A 21,904-nucleotide genomic window follows, 5' to 3' on the forward strand; every position below is an offset into this window, starting at 1 on the left:
ACTGCTTTTGCTGCATCCCATAGGTTTTGGATCATCGTGTTTTCATTGTCATTTGTCTGTAGGTACTTTGTGATTTCCTCTTTGATTTCTTCAGTGATCTCTTGGTTATTTAGTAACATATTGTTTAGCCTCCATGTGTTTGTGTTTTTTACGTTTTTTTCCCTGTAATTGATTTCTAATCTCATAGTGTTGTGGTCAGAAAAGATGCTTGATATGATTTCAATTTTCTTAAATTTAGTGAGGCTTGATTTGTGACCCAAGATGTGATCTATCCTGGAGAATGTTCCATGAGCACTTGAGAAGAATGTGTATTCTGCTGTTTTTGGATGGAATGTCCTATAAATATCAATTAAATCTATCTGGTGTATTGTGTCATTTAAAGCTTGTGTTTCCTTACTAATTTTCTTTTTTGATGATCTGTCTGTTGGTGTAAGTGAGGTGTTAAAGTCCCCCACTATTATTGTGTTACTGCCAATTTCCTCTTTTATAGCTGTTAGTAGTTGCCTTATGTGTTGAAGTGCTCCTATGTTGGGTGCATATATCTTTATAATTGTTATATCTTCTCTTGGATTGACCCCTTGATCATTATGGAGAGTCCTTCCTTGTCTCTTGTAACATGCTTTATTTTAAAGTCTACTTTATCTGATAGGAGTATTGCTACTCCAGCTTTCTTTTGATTTCCATTTGCATGGAATATATTTTTCCATCCCCTCACTTTTAGTCTGTATGTGTCCCTAGGTCTGAAGTGGGTCTCTTGTAGACAGCATATATATGGGTCTTGTTTTTGTATCCATTTAGCGAGCCTGTGTCTTTTGGTTGGAGCATTTAATCCATTCACGTTTAAGGTAATTATCAATATGTATGTTCCTATGACCATTTTCTTAATTGTTGTGGGTTTGTTTTAGTAGGTCCTTTTCTTCTTTTGTGTTTCCCACTTAAAGAAGTTCCTTTAGCATTTGTTGTAGATCTGGTTTGGTGGTGCTGAATTCTCTTAGCTTTTGTCTGTAAAACTTTCACTGTCTCCATCGAATCTGAATGAGATCCTTGCCTGGTAGAATAATCTTGGTTGTAGGTTCTTCCCTTTCATCCCTTTAAATATGTCATGCCACTCCCTTGTGGCTTGTAGAGTTTCTGCTGAGAAATCAGCTGTTAACCTTATGGGAGTTCCCTTGTATGTTATTTGTCGTTTTTCCCTTGCTGCTTTCAATAGTTTTTCTTTGACTTTAATTTTTGCCAATTTGATTACTATGTGTCTCGACGTGTTTTTCCTTGGGTTTATCCTTTATGGGACTCTCTGCACTTCCTGGATTTGGGTGGCTGTTTCCTTTCCCATGTTAGGGAAGTTTTAAACTATAATCTCTTCAAATATTTACTCGGGTCCTTTCTCTCTTTCTTCTCCTTCTGGGACCCCTATAATGTGAATTTTGTTGCATTTAATGTTGTCCCAGAGGTCTCTTAGGCTGTCTTCATTTCTTTTCATTCTTTTTTCTTTATTCTGTTCTGCAGCAGTGAATTCCACCATTCTGTCTTCCAGGTCACTTATTCGTTCTTCTGCCTCAGTTATTCTGCTATTGATTCCTTCTAGTGTATTTTTCATTTCAGTTATTGTACTGTTCCTCTCTGTTTGTTCTTTAGTTCTTCTAGGTCTTTGTTAAACATTTCTTGCATCTTCTCGATCTTTGCCTCCATTCTTTTTCCGAGGTCCTTGATCATCTTCACTATCGTTATTCTGAATTCTTTTTCTGGAAGGTTGCTTATCTCCACTTCATTTAGTTGTTTTTCTGGGGTTTTTTCTTGTTCTTTCATCTGGTACATAGCCCTCTGTCTTTTCATCTTTTCTATCTTTCTGTGAATGTGGTTTTTGTTCCACAGGCTGCAGCATTGTAGTTCTTGCTTCTGCTTTCTGCCCTCTGGTGGATGAGGCTATCTAAGAGGCTTGTGCAAGTTTCCTGATGGGAGGGACTGGTGGTGGGTAGAGCTGGCTGTTGCTCTGGTGGGCAGAGCTCAGTAAAACTTTAATCTGCTTGTCTGCTGATGGGTGGGGCTGGATTCCCTCCCTGTTGGTTGTTTGGCCTGAGGTGACCCAATACTGGAGCCTACCTGGGCTCTTTGGTGGGGCTAATGGCAGACTCTGGGAGGGCTCTCGCCAAGGAGTACTTCCCAGAACTTCTGCTGTCAGTGTCCTTGTCCTCACGGTGAGACACAGCCACCCCCTGCCTCTGCAGGAGACCCTCCAACACCAGCAGGTAGGTCTGGTTCAGTCTCCTGTGGGGTCACTGCTCCTTCCCCTGTGTCCTGATGCTCACACTATTTCGTGTGTGCCCTCCAAGAGTGGAGTCTCTGTTTCCCCCAGTCCTGTCGAAGTCCTGCAATCAAATCCCACTAACCTTCAAAGTCTGATTCTCTAGGAATTCCTCCTTCCATTGCCAGACCCCAGGTTGGGAAGTCTGACGTGGGGCTCAGAACCTTCACTTCAGTGGGTGGACTTCTGTGGTATAAGTGTTCCCCAGTTTGTGAGTCACCCACCCAGCAGTTATGGGATTTGATTTTCTTGTGATTGCGCCCCTCCTACCATCTCACTGTGGCTTCTCCTTTGTCTTTGGATGTGGGGTATCTTTTTTGGTGAGTTCTAGTGTCTTCCTGTCGATGATTGTTTAGCAGTTAGTTGTGATTCCGGTACTCTCACAAGAGGGAGTGAGAGCACGTCCTTCTATTCCACCATCTTGAACCAATCTGTACCACATCTTCTTTATCCATTCTTCTGTTGATGGACATTTAGGTTGCTTCCATGTCCTGGCTATTGTAAATAGTGCTACAATGAACATTGAGGTGCATGTATAAAAGTAAAATGGTTTTTATCCTTAGACATGATCATCTATATAGAAAATCTGATGGAATCTGCAGAAAAAAGTTGTGAGAACTAATAAGTGAGAGGGTACAATATCAATATATAAAAATCAATTCCATTTCTATGTATTAGCAATGAACAACCTGAAACTGAAATTGGAAAACAATGTCATAGCATCAAAAAAGAAGAAATACTAAGGTATAAATCTGACAGAAGATGTGAACAACCTGTTGTATTAGTTTCTTAAGGCTGCCAAAATGAATTATCACAAACTTGGTGGCTTACAACAACAGAAATTTGTTCTCTCCCTGTTCTGGAGGCCAGGAGCCTGAAATCAAGGTGTCAGCAGGGCTGTGCTCCTTCCAAAAGCACTAGGGGAGGATCCTTCCTGCCTCTTTCAGCTTCTGCTGGCTTCAGGCATCCCTTGGTGTGTCTTGGCTTGTAGCCATATCACTCCATCTTCACGTTGCCTTCTCCTCCTCTCTCTCTGTCTTCTACATGTCTCTTATAAGGACACTTGTCATTAAACTTAGGGCCATCTAGATAATCCAGGATGACCTCCTCATCTCAAGACCCTTAACTACATCTACAAAGAACTTTTTTCTAAATAAAGTCACACTCTCAGGTTCTGGAGATTAGGATGTGGACATATCTTGGGGAATGGGATGGAAGGGCAATGATTCAGCTCACTACACCTATACACTGAAAACTACAAAATATTGCCAAGAGAAACTTACACCCAATTAAGACAAGTTACACCTGTCCATGAGTCAAAGGACTCAATATTGTTAAAATGTCATTTCCCTCCAGATTCTACACAATCCTACCCAAAATCCAAGTAGGCTTTTCTTGTAGAAATTGACAAATGATTCTAAAATTTAGGGGAACTCCCTGGCACTCCAGTGGTTAGGACTAGGTGCTTCTACTGCAGGGGGCATGGGTTCAATGCCTGGTCAGGGAACTAAGATCCCGCATGCCATGCAGCACGGCCAAAACCAAAATTTATATGGAAAGGCAAAGGACCTCCAACAGACAAAACAACTTTGAAAAAGAACTAAATTGGCAGGCCAACGCTATCTGATTTCAAGATTATTATAAAGCTACGTTAATCAAAACAGTGGTATTTTTTACAAATAGATCAATGGAACAGAAAAAGAGTACAGAAATAGACCCACACGTACATGAACACCTGCTTTTTTACAAAGGTGGAAAGGCAATGCAATGGAGAAAGGATAGTCTGCCCACAAATTGTGCTGGGACAATTTGGATATTTGTATGAAAAAAAAAAAAGTACTTGGATCCATACCTTGCATCATCTACAAAAATCAACTTTTAAATGTAAAATCTAAAACTATAAAATTTCTAGGAGAAAGTACATGTGACCTTAGGTTAGCCAGAGATTTGTTAGATATGACACAAAAAGTGTTACCGATCAAGGGCTGACTGCCCGACCTGCATAGAAACCAGTACAATGGTACAGGCTTTTGAGAAAAAGAAAGAGCTTTATTGCAAGGTCAGCAGGTAAGGAGACAGGAGGCAGGGCTCAAATCTGTCTCCCCCTCCAGAGTTCAAGGTGAAATTTAAGGGGTGAGGGGAATAAGCTGATTGGCGAGTCTTAGATCAGTCCACATATGGTAATCAGCTGCTGGAAGCTGGATTTTCCTTACTGAAGGACTTCTCACTTTATAAAGGGCTCCAGTGGCAACATTTCTATTATTTGAGTTTTGTAGACTGAAGATTCTTGGTCCTGGGGTCATTCAGGAGACATGGGTTCCCGTCTTGCATATGCGCAGTGCTGTCTCTGTAAAATAGCTCCAGGTTTGATTAATCAACTTGTTTTAAGGAAGCAAAACCAGTTTAAACTGGTCAGTGTTTCACGTGCTGTTTCCAAAGTACAATCCATAAAAGAACATGTTGATAAAAAAGGATTACATCAAAATTTAAAACTTCTGCTCTTGGACTTCCCTGGTGGTGCTGTGGTTAAGAATCCACCTGCCAGTGCAGGGGACATGGGTTCGAGCCCTGGTCGGGGAAGATCCCACATGCTTCGGAAGCAACTAAGCCTGTGCGCCACAACTACTGAGCCTGCGCCCTAGAGCCTGCACGCCACAACTACTGAGCCCGCATGCTGCAACTACTGAAGCCCGCGTGCCTAGAGCCCGTGCTCCGCAACAAGAGAAGCCACCACAATGAGAAGCCCATGCATTGCTACAAAGAGTAGCCCCTGCTCACTGCAACTAGAGAACGCCTGCGCGCAGCAACGAAGACCCAATGCAGCCAAAAATAAATAAAATACATAAATTTTTTAAAAAACCAAAAAACTTCTGCTCTTCAAAAGACACTGTTAAGAAAATGAGAAGACAAGCCATAGACTAGGAGGGAATTTTGCAAAGCATATACCTGACAAAGGGCTTGAATCCAGACTATATAAAACCTCTCAAAACTCAACAATATGACAAAAGAAAAATCAGCCCAAACTTTTAAAAGTGCAAAAGATTTGAATACACCACCAAAGATATAGAGTTGGCAAATAAGCACAAGAAAAGATGCTAAGCATTATTAGTCAGAGAAATGCAAATGAAAACCACAATGAGATATCACTTCACACCTTTCAAAATGGTTAAAATGAAAAAGACCCACCATACCAAGTGTTGGTGAGGATGCAAAGAAACGGGAACTCTCGTGCACTGCTGGTGGGGATATAAAACGGTACACACTTTCGAAAACACAGTTAAACATGCACCTAGTTTGTGATCCACCCATTCCACTTCCCGGCATTTACCCAAGAGTAAATGCCCCTACATGTGCATGTCCCTACAAAGACTTGTACACAAGTACTCATTTCAGCTGTATTTGGAATAGCCCAAAACTGGAAAGAGCACAAATGTCCATGAGTGGGTAAATGGATAACTACGTTGTGGTATATGCACACATGGAATGCCATGCAGCAATAAAAAGGAATGAACTATTGATACATACAACAACAGGAATGACTCTCAGCCTAATTGTGCTGAGTGGGAGAAGTCAGCCCCCCCCCCCACCAAAGTGCTCATTGTACAATTTCCTTTGTATAAAACTCTGTAAAAATGCAAAGTAATCTGCAGTGACAGGAAGCAAATCTGTGGTTGCCTTGGGGTGGGGGATGGAGAGAAGGGAGGAATCACAAAGGAGCACAAGGCAACTTTGGGGGAGATGGTTATGGTCACAGTATTGATTGTGGTATTGGTTTCATGTCAGAACATATCAAATTGTACCCTTTAAATATTGTATGTCAATTGTACCTCAATAAACTTGTTAAAATAAAAAAATAAAAATTTGTAAATGAGGAAAGAAAACATTTTGGAAGGAGGAATGTTAAATGGTCACAGTGGTTTTCTCAGGAAGGGGATTGAAATGGGTGGTTACTTTCGAGGGGGACTGGAGCTTTAACTGCATTATTTGAATTTTTATAACACAAACAGGCCCACGTACTAACTGTGTTATTTTTTAAAGTTAAAAAGAAATGGCTGGCACCAAGTGGGTTCTGATGTTTGTTGACTCTGAATCTTCAGAGAACCTCTATGAGTTGTAATATTTGTACAGTGGGAACTTTGTTTTTACAATCTAAAATATCTTTAAATGAATTGAAATTTATTTCTTATTTTAAATGTTTTTTTCCTGAGAATTTCTGAAGAACTGAGTTTGGAAAAATCTGCTTTTTAACAGATGTCTTACGTTCCTTCCTCAATATTTTTCTAGACTCTGACTAATGCATGAATTTTTTTGGCCACCACCCTCGGAACACAACCTCTGTTACCAGATGTTTGTCTTCCTGCTTTTTGTATTTAAAGGATTCAGAGGAGATTTCGCCGTTATAGCCACATAGTTATTTTTTGCAACAATTAAAAATTTTGACCACCACAGTGTCCACAGACTAATTAAACTGAGGCATAGAAAGCTCAATTTAATTAAAGAGCTTCAGAAAAGGTTCAGCCTGTTGCCTCCCATGATGGTGCTGATGGTGTGCCCAGAAATCATTACCCCAGGAATTCTGATAGACACAGCCTCCTGGCTGCAGCCCAGGGGCTGTGAGCCATGCAGAAACCCCATGTGTAAAATAAACCTTCAGGCAAATGAGAAATGGTCCTTCAGAAAGTACTGTGTCTGAGCCATGGAGTAGAAAGCTGAATTAAATACGGGACCATCTAAGTTCTTTCTCTCTGGTGTCATTCATTCAGTCCTCACTCAAGCACCTTCAGGTCCCCCATCCCTCCTTAGGAACACAGGATGCACAGCTGGCTCCCCTCTAAGGAGGCAGGTGGCCCTGGGAGCACAGGGAGCCCAGGCAGGACAGGCCCTGGAGCCCAGTTCCTTTGGGAAGAAGGAGAGGCTCCCAGGCCCAGGGGACACTTGCACGTGGCCTACGGAAAATAGGGGGATGAGAATTCTGGACAAAGACACAGTACATGGAAGTGCTTCTTGTCTTTTGTTCTGAGACCAAATCGTTCTGTCCCTGGACTGTAGGAGAGGGTTGGGGGAGAAATAAAGCTGGAGATTGTTTTGGTGATACATTTCAAAGAGCTCCCTCCTCTTCCACTCTTTTAAATCCACATTTCTTTACTTTCTTTAGATCAACTCAGTGTTGACTACAAACCCCCATTTTCCCCCAGGGCTGGTGAAATATCTGATCTAGGTCTTTCTGGTCCCCAAGATTGTGCCGAGGTTCAGGGGTCATTTGGAGCTGAGATGTTGAATATTGCCCTCAGGCCTGGGTCCTCTACTCCCCCTCCCAGCTGCTACAGTGGGCTTGCGGCCTAGGTGCCTTCAGCAAGGCTGGAGCACATACATATTTTCTCCTTAAAATATAGAGCTGTGTCCTGGAGGCGGGCCCCTCCCAAGCAGCCAGAGGATGAGCAACCCCTCCGAGGTGAGTGGGTCGCGGGCTGTGTATGCTGTCTGCTCCCATAAACATCCTGATAAACCGGGCTCCAGGAGTTCAGAGACCTGTCTTCTAATTTGGGATCCGCTCTTGACCCAAGGAAATCACTTTTCTCTGTCCCTTTGTCTGAGTCTGGCTGAGGAGATGGCTTGTGTCGGAGCTCTCGTAACTCTTAGGAGAAAGTGAAAAAAGAACTATGATCCTCTCCAGTGCACCCATGGGGGGCTGTCTGATGGGGGGGGAGGTGGTCATTCATCTTTGCTGAGGCTGTCTCTGGCACAGAACACTGATGGGATGACGAGGAAGAAACAGGGACCTCCAGGATCTGTCCTTCCCCCAGCTCCAAGGACCAGGCTTGTCTGGAGAAGCCCCTTCCCAGATCCTCCCCCAGTGCCTGAACCCACGTCCCAGCCCCTCCTCAGCCCTTCACAGCAGCATCAGCCGCCCTGTCTCAGCCACCTCCCTCAAGAAGCCTGTCACCCCAGTGGCTGCTTATTTTAAATTCAGGTACATTAGATATAATTAATATACAGTCAAATCCTCTGTTGTTCATGTGGTGAGTTTTGACAAACACACAGTTACATAATCACCACTGCAGTACAGATATAGGACTGCTCCATCCACGCAGAAAGCCCCCTGGTATCCCTTGGCAGCCCTCATCCCCGGCCCTGCACCCACTCATCTGCTTTCTGTCCCTCTGGTTTTACATTTCCAGAATGTCATACAATATGCAGCCTTTGGGGTCTGGCTTTTCTCACTTCACAAAATGCATTTGCCATTTGCCAATGCTGGCTCTCTCCGTCGTTTGCTCATTTTCGAGTTGAGGAACTTTCCATCGTATGGATGGACCACGGCATGTTTATCCATTCACCCAAGGACACTTGGGCTGGTTCTAGCTTTTGCCAACTGTGAGTAAAGGATGGGACGATACACGTGCGTGGGTAAGTTCTCCCCCCAAAACTCGGTTTTGGTTTCTCTTGGTGAAAAGCCTAGGAGAGGGATGGCTGGGCCAGGTGGTGAGCAACTTTATAAGAAGCAGCTCTTTTTTATTGTTTCCTCCAGAGAACCCGGCTCCCCTCTCTCCTCGACTCTGCCTCTGCCTCTGCCTGCTCCCTCCTACATGCCCGAGCTTTCACTTTGTCCACAGATTCATGGGTAATTGTCTTTCAGATCCATTCCCTGGTTTCCATCCCCCCTCCAGTCTCTGGGTCTCCCTCCACACTTCCCATGCCTTTCTAAAGACGCATCTCATCACATCTGTCCCCCTCAGTGTCTCTGGGGTCTGCCTGATGGGCACCAAACTGGCATCTGCACCACGCAGGTCTCAGGACCCGCACATCCCTGAGGCCTCCTGCTCTGTTTTTACCCCTTCCCCAGTGACATCCGTCCTCCTGGGCCCCACTGGAGGGGAGCCTTTCTCTGCGCAGCTTGCCAGGGCCCAGGCCATGTGAGAGAGCTCTCTTCTGCCTGACTGCCGGGTCCTGGAAGGTGGGGGTGGTTTCTCATTGAAGTCTGGCCCCCCCAACCCAGCAGACACCTGGCACAGAGTTGGTGTCCGAGGGGGACACAGGCAGGGAAGACTCTGCCCCAGAAAGGGGGCAAGTAGAAAAAACAGAAAAGCGGGAAAACCCCACTCTCAGCAGGAGCACGGTGGGGACAGGGAGGGAAGACAAAGAGGCAGAAAGGTGTCCACCCTCATTCAGTCTGGAGTTCGCTGGGAGGAGCTCAGGGTGCCTGGCAGACGCACAGGGTGTGCGTGGGTTTGCTGCTCCCACTCCTCTCTCCTGGGTTCCCAGTTCCTGAATCCAACCATCTGGCCTCCACGCTGGGTCCATTCCCTGCTCTCCTGAAGCCACAGGTGAGGACTGAGGCTCCAGGTCCTCCTCCACCTGCTCAGAGGCAACATGGACACACCCTCTCTCCTTGGCGCTCTGTCTCCCCTGGCCCCTCTGGCTGCTCCAAACCCTTTCTGGGTTCTTCCCACCCCAGTCCTGCCTGGGTGGGAGGAGGGTTCACTCCGCTATGCCCACCCCCTCCAGCTCCTGTGGCACCACCAGAGAGAACTTGGCCCTGGAGGCTGTCCTGCCCGGGTCCAGCCACCCTCCTGTGACCTCCACACCTCCTCTCTGTCAGTTTGAGTGGCGAAGGAGGGTGCCAAGGGCTTGGGGAAGAGAGAAGGGGGTAGTTATTTAACAGGGACAGTTTTCATTTTGCAAGATGAAAAAGGTCTGGAGATGGATGGTAGTGATGGTTGCTCAACAATTTGTTTGTTTGTTTTTTTAAATGGTGGCTCAACAATTTGAATGTACTTAATGCCACTGAATTGTGCACTTAAAAATGGTTAAAAAAGTAAATTTTATGTTACGTATATTTTAACACAATAAAAAAATGAAAAAAACAAAAAAACAATGGCTTAATGAACAAAAGCCTGCTTGGTGCTGGAAGTCCCCAAAACAGGGAGGGGCTGGGGGAGTGGCCAGAGGCCAGCGCTTACCTGCCCAGCCTGCTGCTCGCAGTCTTGACTGACCATGCGGCCTTAGGGAGGCTTGGACATGCAGAACCAAATGCCCAGTCCTCCAGAGAGCCTGTGCACAAGCCAAGAAAGATCTATAGCATGCCCAGCTGACAGGGCTTAAGCAACAAGGATGTCTACTCTTTACTTACAAGAAGTCTGGAGCCAGGTGGTCCCAGGGTTCTTTCAGCAGCTCACTGATGTCGGTATCAATAGTCTGGGTCAGCGTCTCTGCTGATCTTCAGGGATTTCCCTCTTGATCATAGATGGCTGCTGTAGCCATCACGTCTTCACACAACTGTACTCAAGGCCAGAAAAAAAGGAGTGGGAGATTTCCCCTTTTATTATGGTAGAAAAGTTTCCCAGTAACCTTCTAGCAAAATCCCCCTAATTTCTCATTGGAGAGAAGTGGGCCATATAGCCAAGCTAGCTCTAAATGTCTGGGTGACTGGCCAGGGGGTTGACATTGCTGTTAGGGTCTCGTTTCAGTCAGGGCACATCTCAGGATGAAGCACTTTGGAGTCTTGAGTGTAGCTGGGAGCTGTTAGGAAGACAGAAGGCGATGGCTCTATAGAGTAAGCAATAGCGCTGCTACATTGTCTACAATCCTTTCTGCTGTGAATAATTCTCAAAATGATTCCAGCTTATCTCCATGTCTCTTGATACTTCCTGCCTTGTTTTATCAGTTAGGATTGCAAACCCAGTTCATGGTGGCTTTGTTTACTCACATACAGTGAACCGGAGGAAGGTGAGTACTGACATCATTGCAGCTGTTCACTGATGTTGGGCTCCATATCTGTGATCCTCATGGTTGCAAAGTAGCTGCTACAACTCCAAGTTCTACATCTTCATACAAGGCAGGAAGATGAAGGGAAGTGTGCTGAAATCCGCATCAATCTCTTTCATCAGGGAAGCAAGAAATTTTCCCCCAAATCCTCTCGGCAGACTTCAATACAAGTCACATTGGCCAAAAGCCTCTGACATGACCGCCGCCCAATGTCAGACCTTTTGATGGGACAGAGTTGGTATTTCTGGCCACTGTCCTGAAGACAGCCAGAGAAGGAATGGCTGGTGGGCCAGCCAGGGCATCCACACCTCTCCTTCTGTACCTTCCGTCTCCTTTGGACTGACAGCTCTCTGAGAGCAGGGATTTGCCTTGTCTGTTTAGAGCCGCTTACACAGGGGTGACGTGGTAAGTAGACAGGGTGGTATATGCTGAGCACCAGTCCTAATGAGCCTGCAGAGTGGCTGTCACTGTCATGAATAATGAGCATCTTAAGCCCCCACATGACCCATCATGTGTCTTAAACATGTTCAATGCTCAATCTGTGTTTGTCTAATGGACGCTGAGAGCACATGAGGTGGGTTTTCACTCCTTTCTCCCTGCTCTCCACGGTCTCATAAGCACATCTAGGAGTGTAAGGAAACTGTACATTTCACCGGGAACCTTCACATCTGCAGGAGGACCTCATTTGTGAGGCAACAGCCCATCAGAAGCAAAGGAAGAGTACGGGTGCATTACCAGCTCTGCCACCCTCATGAACTGAAGGCTTGGGCAGGTTATTCTATTTCTCCAGGCTTCAGATTCCCTGATGCAGGTGAAAGCTAATGACCTGAGCCTCTTCCAGTTGTGGAGATTAAATGACAGATAATGTGACAACTGCCTGGCCCAGCCTGGTGCCAAATCAATGCTTCTTTTTAAGACTAGTTCATCTTCTGAAGAACCCATGGGCCAGGTAAGACCTGTACAATTGTCCCCTTTGTGAGAGGGGGTGGAGGTTAGGAAAGCCAGAGACTAGATGCGCAGAGTTACAGAGCTGGTAGGGATTAGAGATGACCCAGTTCAACATATTGTGGAAGAAGGAATAGGAGAGAGGACAGGAGTCACTGGCCTATGATCACCCAGCTCGTAGACTGTGGGCTGGAGACAGGCCTCCTGCTCCTCACTCAATCCCACCGACTCCTGAGGCTGAGTGTGCATATTAGGTAAACTGGATTCCAGTTATATTTATCCTCTAAATTAGACAGGGTCAGCCAACCCTTTCAGTAAGGAAAGAAAGTAAATGTTTTAGATGTTGTAGGTCTAATGTGGCCTCTATTATATATTCTTGCTTTTTTTTTGATTTGTTTGTTCTTTGTTTTTTGCAACACCTTAAAATGTGAAAAAACATTTGTGGCTTGTAAGTTGTACAAAAAAAAAGCTGTGGGTTGGATTTGGCCGGCAGGCATGGTTTGCCACCTCCACACAAACACGTCCTGGTGCCCCAGGTGTCTGTGGAGCTTCCCTTGCTTCTTCCATCCTCTGAGGAAAGCCTGGCGGTGTCTATTGTGACTTGTCTCACATGGCTGTATTCCGCACCTGTTCTAGAAGCCTGGTGGGGGCGGGCGGCCTGGGAGAGGCAGGCGGCTGCAGATGCCATGGAGGCGCTGGGCGCAGTGCTGTCCTGTCCCGTGTGCATGGAGCTGTTTTCACCCCCGGTGCTGCTCCTCTCCTGCTCCCACAACTTCTGCAAACAGTGCCTGGAGCTGATCTTGGTGTGCCAGAACTGTACCCACGGCAACGGACAGTTCTGCTGCCCAGTGTGTAGGAAAGTAAGAGAGGTTTGGGGCCCTTCTGCTACTGAGGTAGCAGATTTCTTTCTGGTCATCACTTCTTGGATCCATTCCATAACAGAACTAGGGATATTTGGCCTGCAAAATGAAGACTGGCTGGCCAGAACTCACATCTCTGGTGGGTTATCAGGGGGTGGGTGGGGAGCAGGCTTAGAAGACATGGTGGGACCCAGGGCAGGAGCTACAGAAAGACATGCATTGTGGTTTAATGTTAGAGAGAAGGTTCTAACAGAACCACCAAGAGATAAAATATGCCAGTTTTCACTTACTCAGTATGTGCTGGGGTAGGGGGACATTTATCAGCACCTGCCAGAGGCCTTGTCGCTGTGCCAGGACCCCAGGGACGCAGAGATGAGTGAAGAGCATCCTTGCAGGAGCCAGTGGCCCTGTGTACAGTGAGAGGTCCCACAGTGGAGACACAAAAGGCTGCAGAGGAGGTGACAGCTGGGGAGAGTCTACAGAGCAGGGCAGACAAAGAGAGGATAGCAGATGCCAAGGGCCAAGAAAGGGGCCTGCAGCCGAGATGCTTAGAGCTGGTTAGTAGATAAGAAGGCTTCAGTGTGGGATTGTGGGAGATGTCAGGGCACTTAGGGCATCCACCAGGAGGGCAGGTTGGGACATATTGAGGCCATTACAAGTCATGCAAAAGGCTTTGCATTCTGTCCTGTAAGCAATGGGGGCCAGGAGAAATGTCTAACCTGGAAAGGGTCATACAGCATTGGCGTTGAAAGTGCACCATTGTCTACATTACGTACGCTCATGAAAACTTTTTGTACAATGACTTGTGTAGAGTCTCTCTCCCCACCTGGGACATAAGAACTGTGATTGGTGTTTCTCCAGGTCCTTTGGGTATTTGTGGAAGGAAGGAAGGAAGAAAGGAAGAAAGGAAGGAAGGAAGGAAGGGAAGAAGGGAGGGAGGGAGGGAGCGAGGAAGAAAATATAAAACAAATAGATTTCAGGAAGAGGGAACTTATGTAGGAATCTCTGTCAGTAGGGACAGAGGGTGGGCCGATTGGAGAGACAGGTGCTGGCTCTCCAGTGGTAACCAACTGAATATGGAGGCAGGGGTGCCAATGAGGAGGCAGTGTGTGTGTGTGTGTAGGGTTGGGGGACAGCAGTTCAAAAGCAGCAGATGCTTAGATTTATTTATGCTTTTCATTTTTCAACCTGGAATTTTCACTTATTTGTGCATTTATTTAAAAATCATATCAAAATAACACACAGACAAGGTTAAGAGGGCAAACCCTAGAAAAGAGTTTATAATGAAAAGCCACACTCTCTGCCCACCCCAGTCCCACTCCCCAGAAGCAGCCTCTTCTAACTTTTTCTAGATAGTTCTTCCCATGGTTACCTTCATACCTCAAAATACTGTGCTAATTCAGCTTGTTTCTTTACCATCAGTTGTGGCCACTACTGGCATTCATTTACTCTGATGGCTGAGTATTTAGACCACAGCTCCTCCCCCACCCCCAGGGGGCTTCATCACTACCTTTAGTGTCTAGAGTGTGATTTTTAAGTAACACACTTAAACGTCTGCTTCTTGTCCCAGCGACTAGAGACAGCAGAATCCTCTGACCACCCACTCTGTGGGTGAGGCTGCTCTCCAGCTTCCCCCCTTCCAGGTGCAGACACGAGACCCTCACACTCTGAGAGAATTGCAAAGAGCACAGGAAGTGTGCTGGTAGCTTTTGTTGAGCTTGGATTTTGCAGAAAAGACAACTGGGTCCCAGAAGGATTTAAATTGCCTGGTTGGAAATCAGCGGACGGAGCTAGCATATTGGTTGTTTGGCATCTATTCCCCTCTCTAGCATATGAACCCCTGAGGGTAGGGCCAGGTGTGTCTGTCCTGTTCACTGTCACATTCCCAGCATGGTAGGTGCTTAGTAAAAGTTTATTAAGCAAATGGAATTTAAGGTTGTCGCCAGATGGGTGGACTGCTATGTTAACTCAGGGTAGCATATGGCCTTGTCTTTTTTTCCTTGTGTTTTTAAATGTAGGTTTTATAATTATTCAGGTATGATGAGACCAACAGATCAGGGGATGACTGCCATTGAAAAATAGTTTGTAACTCATAGATCCCAAGAGGGGCCATGCCACATCACAGGTGGCCACATGTGGAAATCAGGGTGGGTCAGGAAACAGGGAGATGGGGGAAATGTGGACAAGAAAGACCTTTGTTGTGGTTTCTGCAGGAAGGAATGGGTGAAGTAGGGTGAGAAGGCTTAGGATTGGACAGTTTGAATAATTTCAGTGGCCTCTGGGATAGGTAGGGCTGCCCCTAGATGTCTAGTACCCAGCCCTGGATGATTCGGGCAGGTGGATAGGGGAATAGCAAATATAAAGGAGGTGGTTGGGTGTGGACCCCAGATTTATTGGTTTGCATGTGAAAGGTATGCTCCCGGGTGAATCCTTTACTGTCTCTAAGAATTGGCTAGCCAATGGGAGGGGCCATCCCAGGCCCCAGGTGCCAGAACATCAGAACACAGTAAACAAAATACGTGTTTAATACACTTTGGTCTTCAATGTCTAATTTAGGCATCTTCTTGAGACTCCAGTCCTGCTCTCCTCCATCACCCCAGGGAGACTTAGTCCTTCCTTTTTTGTGCTCCCCTGCACACCTAACCACACAGTCCTCTGTGAGGGTCTGTCTTCCCACTGGGCTGGGCTTCTCCAGGAGACAGAGCAGGTACTAACCAAGACTCACGGGGTGAAAGAAGGCAGGTTCCTCTTTCATCTGATGGAGTTTGTGGCGACTGTCTCTGCAGATGGTGCACATACTAGCCCAGGTGAGAGGGCTTTGGAGCGGGAAGAGTTATTCTGCAGGGGCGAGGAGTCTTCACAGTCATTTCCTTCTGAAAGACTGGTCAGCGCTCACTCAGGCCAGTGGCCTGTTCTCTCTTGCCGCTCACTGCTGTTTACGTGCAGGAAGGGAGGTGTCTCATCCTTCCCCATGATGATGTCACAGTTGATGATGGGAATTTGCCACAAGCTCATGCCAGCTCTGTGTTTTAGGTCATTTATTTGAGGGGAAGGGGAACAAATGGATTGCAGAGGAACATCCTGGCTGAAAACATACTGGAGAAGTTTAAGGAAGAACTTGAGATGCTTCACACCAAGGAACAAAATCAGCTTGCTCAGACGTGTGAAAAGCATGGAGAAAGCGTGAATCTGGTATTCAATTACACTTTTAGTTTTATTTTATTCTTGCTTAGCTACCCAATCTGCCAGATTACTCGGTAACCTTATGGTTGAAATTGAATATTTGCTCAGGAGTATAGTAGAGGATTACTTTCCAAATAAATGCACATACCAACGCTGACTTCATTCTTCATTCTTAGTTCTGGAGTGCAGGTCTTGGGGGGGTGTGTGTTGTTCAGCCATGCAAACCATGGCAAGATTTAAGGGACCACAGATAGGCTCAAATAGTTACAAATAAGTTGCATTATATTCAGATTTATGAGAATTTAGCTACCTTTGATTACCCCAGAGAGAGAGGGTGGGGTAAGATGGGACCAGTGATTCTGCCATTCCTCCTGTTGGTTACACATGTCTATTTGGAGAGCTGAGTATGATTCCGATGTTTAATCTTCAGCATGAGTTTTTCATACAATACATCATATGAACTCTTTATTGTACTCTGCATTATGCTGTACACATTGTACATTTATACACACATCTACAGTGTGATTTATACAAAACCGTGTGTACTGTACTCTAATTCCATATTCCCTAGCTAAGGGATTTTCACGGGTAATTTGACACATGTAATCTTCCCCTTTGGTACTGACTTTAGGATGATCCCCATGTCAGATATAACTCAGATATGAATCAGAGATAACACCACTTCAGCTTTCATTCTTCACTGTTGACAAAGCCCTTTCACAACCTTGAGCCCATTTGATTCTCCCAACAAACCTGGAGGGGCAGGATGAGGCAGAGTTTCCATGTTTCACAGACTGTGTAGCACCAGCCACCAGGTTTAGGTTACTTTGGTAATGGTCAGGGATGAACTAAATCGGTGATTTCCTTGGAGAAGGTCAAAAGTATCCCCAAGTCTTCATAAACTGGCTCTAGCTTGAAGATCTGCAGCCAAATTCTAAAGCATAGGTGTGGCTCCAAAAGAGGGCTTCGTAGCTCCAGGGGCCCCCAGCACTTCAGTGCAGAATATCAATGGTCTGTCCTCACAGGGTAGGGTTTCTCTGCAAGTCTTCACCCTCAGCCAATCTACTGGGCTGCTCCGAGCTCCACCAGACTCTGCTCTGTTCCTTCTACCCGCCCCTCCTCCTGCAAGGACATAAGTGGCATGCTTGGGGCAGGCTAGCTCAAGCCACTAAGAGGACTCAAGAGAATAAGATGTGATTTGGTATTCCTGTTGGACTCTGGCTTTAAAAATCTGTTCCACTTATCACAAATTCTCAATGGTTCTGTCTCATCCTCAGTAGTTACCTCCCCTTCCAAAATTCCAAGAAAGAGTTTTCATTCCAAGGCTCCCTTTAGCCGAGTGAAGAGGCAGAGGGGTCAGCAGGGCAGTGAGGGTCCTCCTCAATCCCTTTCATCTAAAATAGGCCCAGTCTGGGGAATTCACTGGCGGTCCAGTGGTTAGGACTCCACGCTTCGACTGCAGGGGGCACGGGTTCTATCCCTGGTCGTGGAACTAAGATCCCGCATGCTGGGCAGCATGTTACATGCATCATGGTATTTAATCCTCACAAGGCAGTGGCTTGGCCAGGTGGAAAAGGCTTTGCTCCTGGAGTCAGAAAGCCCTCATCTTTTTGGGGGGTGTGCCGCGTGGCTTGCAAGATCTTAGTTCCCTGACCAGGGATCAAGTCCGGGGTCCAGCAGTGAAAGTGCTGAGTCCTAACCACTAGACTGCCAGGGAATTCCCAGAAAGCCCTCGTCTTCTAATCCCAGTGCTATCCCTTCCTAGTAGTGTGTCCTTGGACAAGTCACTTAACAACTTGGAGCCTTCTCAGCTTTCTCGGGTATAAAATGTACGCAATACTATCCAAGTCAAAAGGTCATTGTGAGGAGTCCATGTAATACCAGATGCGGTATGTGCTTACTAAATTACAATTCAAGCATCCTAGTACTACCCTCATCTCTCTCCTCCGGGTGCCAGGGCCTCCTGTGTAACTGACTCTTGATACATGCTTAAGAATACATTCAGAATGTCACCAGCCTGAAGTATGGCAGGTCCTGAGTGTGTAGGGCTGGAACAAGAAGGGAAATAAGTATCATTGACTTTTCTTTTGTCAATCAGATGTGCCTAAGTGATGAAGAACCAATATGTGGAATATGCAAGCTCTTTGGGGACCACAAGTCTCACCCAGTAGCCAAGATTTCTGATGCCTATGCAGAGAGGAAAGTGAGCTTTGCTAAGGATATTCAGCTGGTACTGCAGAAATCTGAGAGCGCAGCACAGGCAGTGCAGGTATGGCTCGTATGGCTCGTGTCCTTTCTCCAAGTAAACAGCAGGGCAATGTTTGGTTTCAGTTCAAACAGTTGCTGTTCTCTTGAGGGCACTAGGCTGACAAAGGGGGTGTTTAAATATGAAGGGGAAATTCTCTAGAGACTGACTCTCCTTAAGTGTGCCCTGAAATGTGTGTCAAGTTTTGAAATGCGCACCTTGAGAAATGGTTGAATTCTGATTGCTTTAAGGGCCTCTAAGATGATAATTTAATGGCTATTTTACCCTCTTTTAAGATGACTAAGTAAGACGTATACTAGCTTCTATGGCTTATTTTCCTTATTTCATGACTTTTTCCCCCCAAAATATAGGTTTTAGGAATTAATCTCTGGATACATTTTTCAAGAGAACAAAATGTTTTAAGTCACCAACACACACACACACACACACACACACACACACACACACAAGACTAGACAGTCTTTCAGAAACAAATTCTAGTTCTAGTGGTAAGATTTCAGCTCTTGTAGAGAAGGAACATCTGCAGAATGGCCAGGGCAGAGGCCCGTAGGGACTGATATCTGGGCCACACTAGCCACCTAACAGTTGGTATCACAGGTTGTGTTCTCTGGAAGCAGAAGCTGAGACAGAGTTTGGGGTAAAAGATATCCAAGATTGACATCTGTAAGAGGAAGGAGGAAGAAATAGATGAAACAGAAGGGAAGGCAAACTACACCACAGGCCTGACAAGCAGCTCCTGATCCAGTGAGGAATCTGGAGCCAGATTTGCCCATCAGTGTACCCCATGTTGGGTTGAAATGGCCAGGCTATTACAGGTCCTCTTGCTCAGCCACCTAATGTGGACTGCTGTGGGAAGGGCACAGCAACCCAGAAGGATCTGACAGCTGGTGGCTGGTCATACCTTGGCAGGCAGCAAGTCCTCTCTGGAAAGGGGGATCTGGGCAGAATATCTGTGTCTACCACAACTGACTTTTGTAGATCTTCTTCTAAATACCAAATATTTGTTAAAATTTCATTTATTATTTCCTTATTTGTCCAAGGTAGAGTAACAAAGTCTGAATTTACCCTCCCTTCTGGAAAAATAAAACAAAAATATATGAAACAACAGTTTTCAAGACACTGGACCTCAGGCAATAAAAGATACTAATCTCTGAGAGACAAGATATAAACAAGGTTAGCTCTACAATTGCCCCAGCTTATTGCCTTGAGAGAGTTTCAAGTCTGAGGGGCAGAAAGAGGGAACCCAAGCAAAGCCTGGTGGATTTCTTGTGTTTGGGAGATGGAGCTGAGATTCTGGGGAGGTCAAGGCATTTCAAGTGCACATGACAGAGTCTAGAGAAGACAGGACTGCACAGAGAGAGAATCCAGAGATCTGGGTTAAGAGTCCTCTGTGAGTATTTAACAGACTTGAATAGGTCAGCACTTGTCTGTGAGGACATTACCTCAGGCCAGGGAAGGAGCCATAGGAAAGGACTGAGGGAACAGTGCCTGGAGCTCATCCAGGATCAGAACAATGCCTGTTCCCACGAATGAGACTGGAAAATCTCATAAATCATGAGACACTGGGATGAGAACTCAAGAAGTCTTAGTCCCAGACTGGGCACTGCTCCAGACTCACCCAACAAATAATGAAAGCAAGCACTAAAAGATCATTCTTTCCAAGTAACTTAACAGTACTTCAAAACAAATATTAAGATTCACAGGAATAAAAAAAAAAATCCAACGTCAAACAAGGTAAGATTCACAATGTCTGGCATCCAAAGATTACCAGGCAGGCAAAGACGCAGGAAAATATGACCCATAATGAAAACAATAATAAATCAATCAAAATCAAACCAGAACTGAGACAGATGTTAGAATTAGCAGACAAATATATATTAAAAATTAACACAATTGTATTCCATATTTCAAAAAGTTACAGACATGGAAGATATAAAAAAAAGATTCAAATTGAATTTCTAGAGATGAAAACTACAATGTCATAAAAAATATACTGGAGGGATTAACAGCAGGTTAGACACTGAGAAGAAAAGCTTTGTGAACTTGAAGACATAGCAATAGAAACTACTCAAGGGTTTCCCTGGTGGCGCAGTGGTTGAGAATCCGCCTGCCAATGCAGGGGACACAGGTTCGAGCCCTGGTCAGGGAAGATCCCACATGCCGCAGAGCAACTAAGCCCGTGCACCACAACTACCGAAGCCCGCGTGCCTAGAGCCTGTGCTCCACAACAAGAGAAGCCACCACAATGAGAAGCCTGCACACCACAATGAAGAGTAGCCCCTGTTTGCCGCAACTAGAGAAAGCCCATGCACAGCAATGAAGACCCAGTGCAGCCTAAAAGAAATAAATTTATTTAAAAAAAGGAAAAGAAACTACTCAAAATGAAACACAGAGAGGAATGAGAATTTTTTAAAAACAGAATTAGTTAGCTGTGGGGAATTCCCTGGCAGTCCAGTGGTTAGGACTCAGTGTTTTCACTGCCAAGGCCAGGTTCAATCCCTGGTCAGGGAACTAAGATCATGCAAGCCATGTGGCATGGCCAAAAAAAAAAAAACAAACAAAAAGAATTAGTTAGCTGTGGAACAACTTCAAGTGTCCCAATATATGGGTAATTGGAGTCCCTGAAGGAAATGACAGAGTGAGGAAGGGGCAGGAAAAGTATTTAAAAAAATAATGGCCAAAAATTATCCAAACTTGATGAATATTATAAACCCACATCCAAGAAATTTGACAAACACCAAGCACAATAAATATGACTAAAACTATACCAAAGCACATAATAGTCAAATTGCTGAAACCAGTGATAAAGAGAATATATTAAGCAGCCAGAGGGGAAAAAAAGGCATGTTACATACAGAAGAACAAAAATAAAGATGACATCTGACTTCTTGCTGGAAACAAAACATGCAGGGAGACAGTGGAGAAAAATCTTTAAAATATGAATTTAAGGGCTTCCCTGGTGGCGCAGTGGTTGAGAATCTGCCTGCCAATGCAGGGGACACGGGTTTGAGCCCTGGTCTGGGAAGATCCCACATGCCGCCGAGCAACTGGGCCCGTGAGTCCCAACTACTGAGCCTGCGCGTCTGGAGCCTGTGCTCCGCAACAAGAGAGGCCGCGATAGTGAGAGGTCCGTGCACTGCGATGAAAAGTGGCCCCCGCTCACCGCAACTAGAGAAAGCCCTTGCACAGAAACAAAGACCCAACAAAGCCAAAAATAAATAAATAAATAAATAAATTTATTTTTTAAAAAATGAATTTAAAAGCAGTCAACCTAGAATTCTATATCTAGTGAAAATATCTTCAAAAATGAAGGCAAAATAAAAACTGTTTCAGACATACAAAGCTGAAAGAATTCATAACCAGCAGACTCGCACTATAAGAAATGTTAAAGGAAGTCCTTCAGGCAGAAGGAAAATCTGGATCTACACAAAAGAATAAAGAGCACCAGAAATGGCAATGAAAAACGTAACTATGTAAGATTGTTTTCATATTATTTAAATCTTTCAAAAGATAACTCACTGTTTTTAAAATAGTAATATATTGTGAGGTTTGCAACATATAAAAGTAAAATACATGACAATAATA

General features: G+C 45.2%; 1 protein-coding gene across 1 annotated transcript in view; it reads left to right on the top strand.

The window, feature by feature from the left end:
- Window positions 1-941: 941 nt before the first annotated feature.
- The window catches only part of LOC309664500 (putative E3 ubiquitin-protein ligase MID2), a 32,271-nt gene continuing 11,308 nt past the window's right edge, over window positions 942-21,904 (top strand). Inside the window, exons 1-3 of the mRNA XM_082470015.1 lie at window positions 942-12,870; window positions 15,904-16,062; window positions 18,152-18,322. Of these exons, the coding sequence (XP_082326141.1) occupies window positions 12,697-12,870; window positions 15,904-16,062; window positions 18,152-18,322 (504 nt within the window). The 5' untranslated portion in view covers window positions 942-12,696. The remainder of the gene's footprint in view (window positions 12,871-15,903; window positions 16,063-18,151; window positions 18,323-21,904) is intronic.

Source organism: Balaenoptera physalus (assembly GCF_965194825.1).
Source record: "Balaenoptera physalus genome assembly, chromosome: 7".
Taxonomy (NCBI): domain Eukaryota; kingdom Metazoa; phylum Chordata; class Mammalia; order Artiodactyla; family Balaenopteridae; genus Balaenoptera; species Balaenoptera physalus.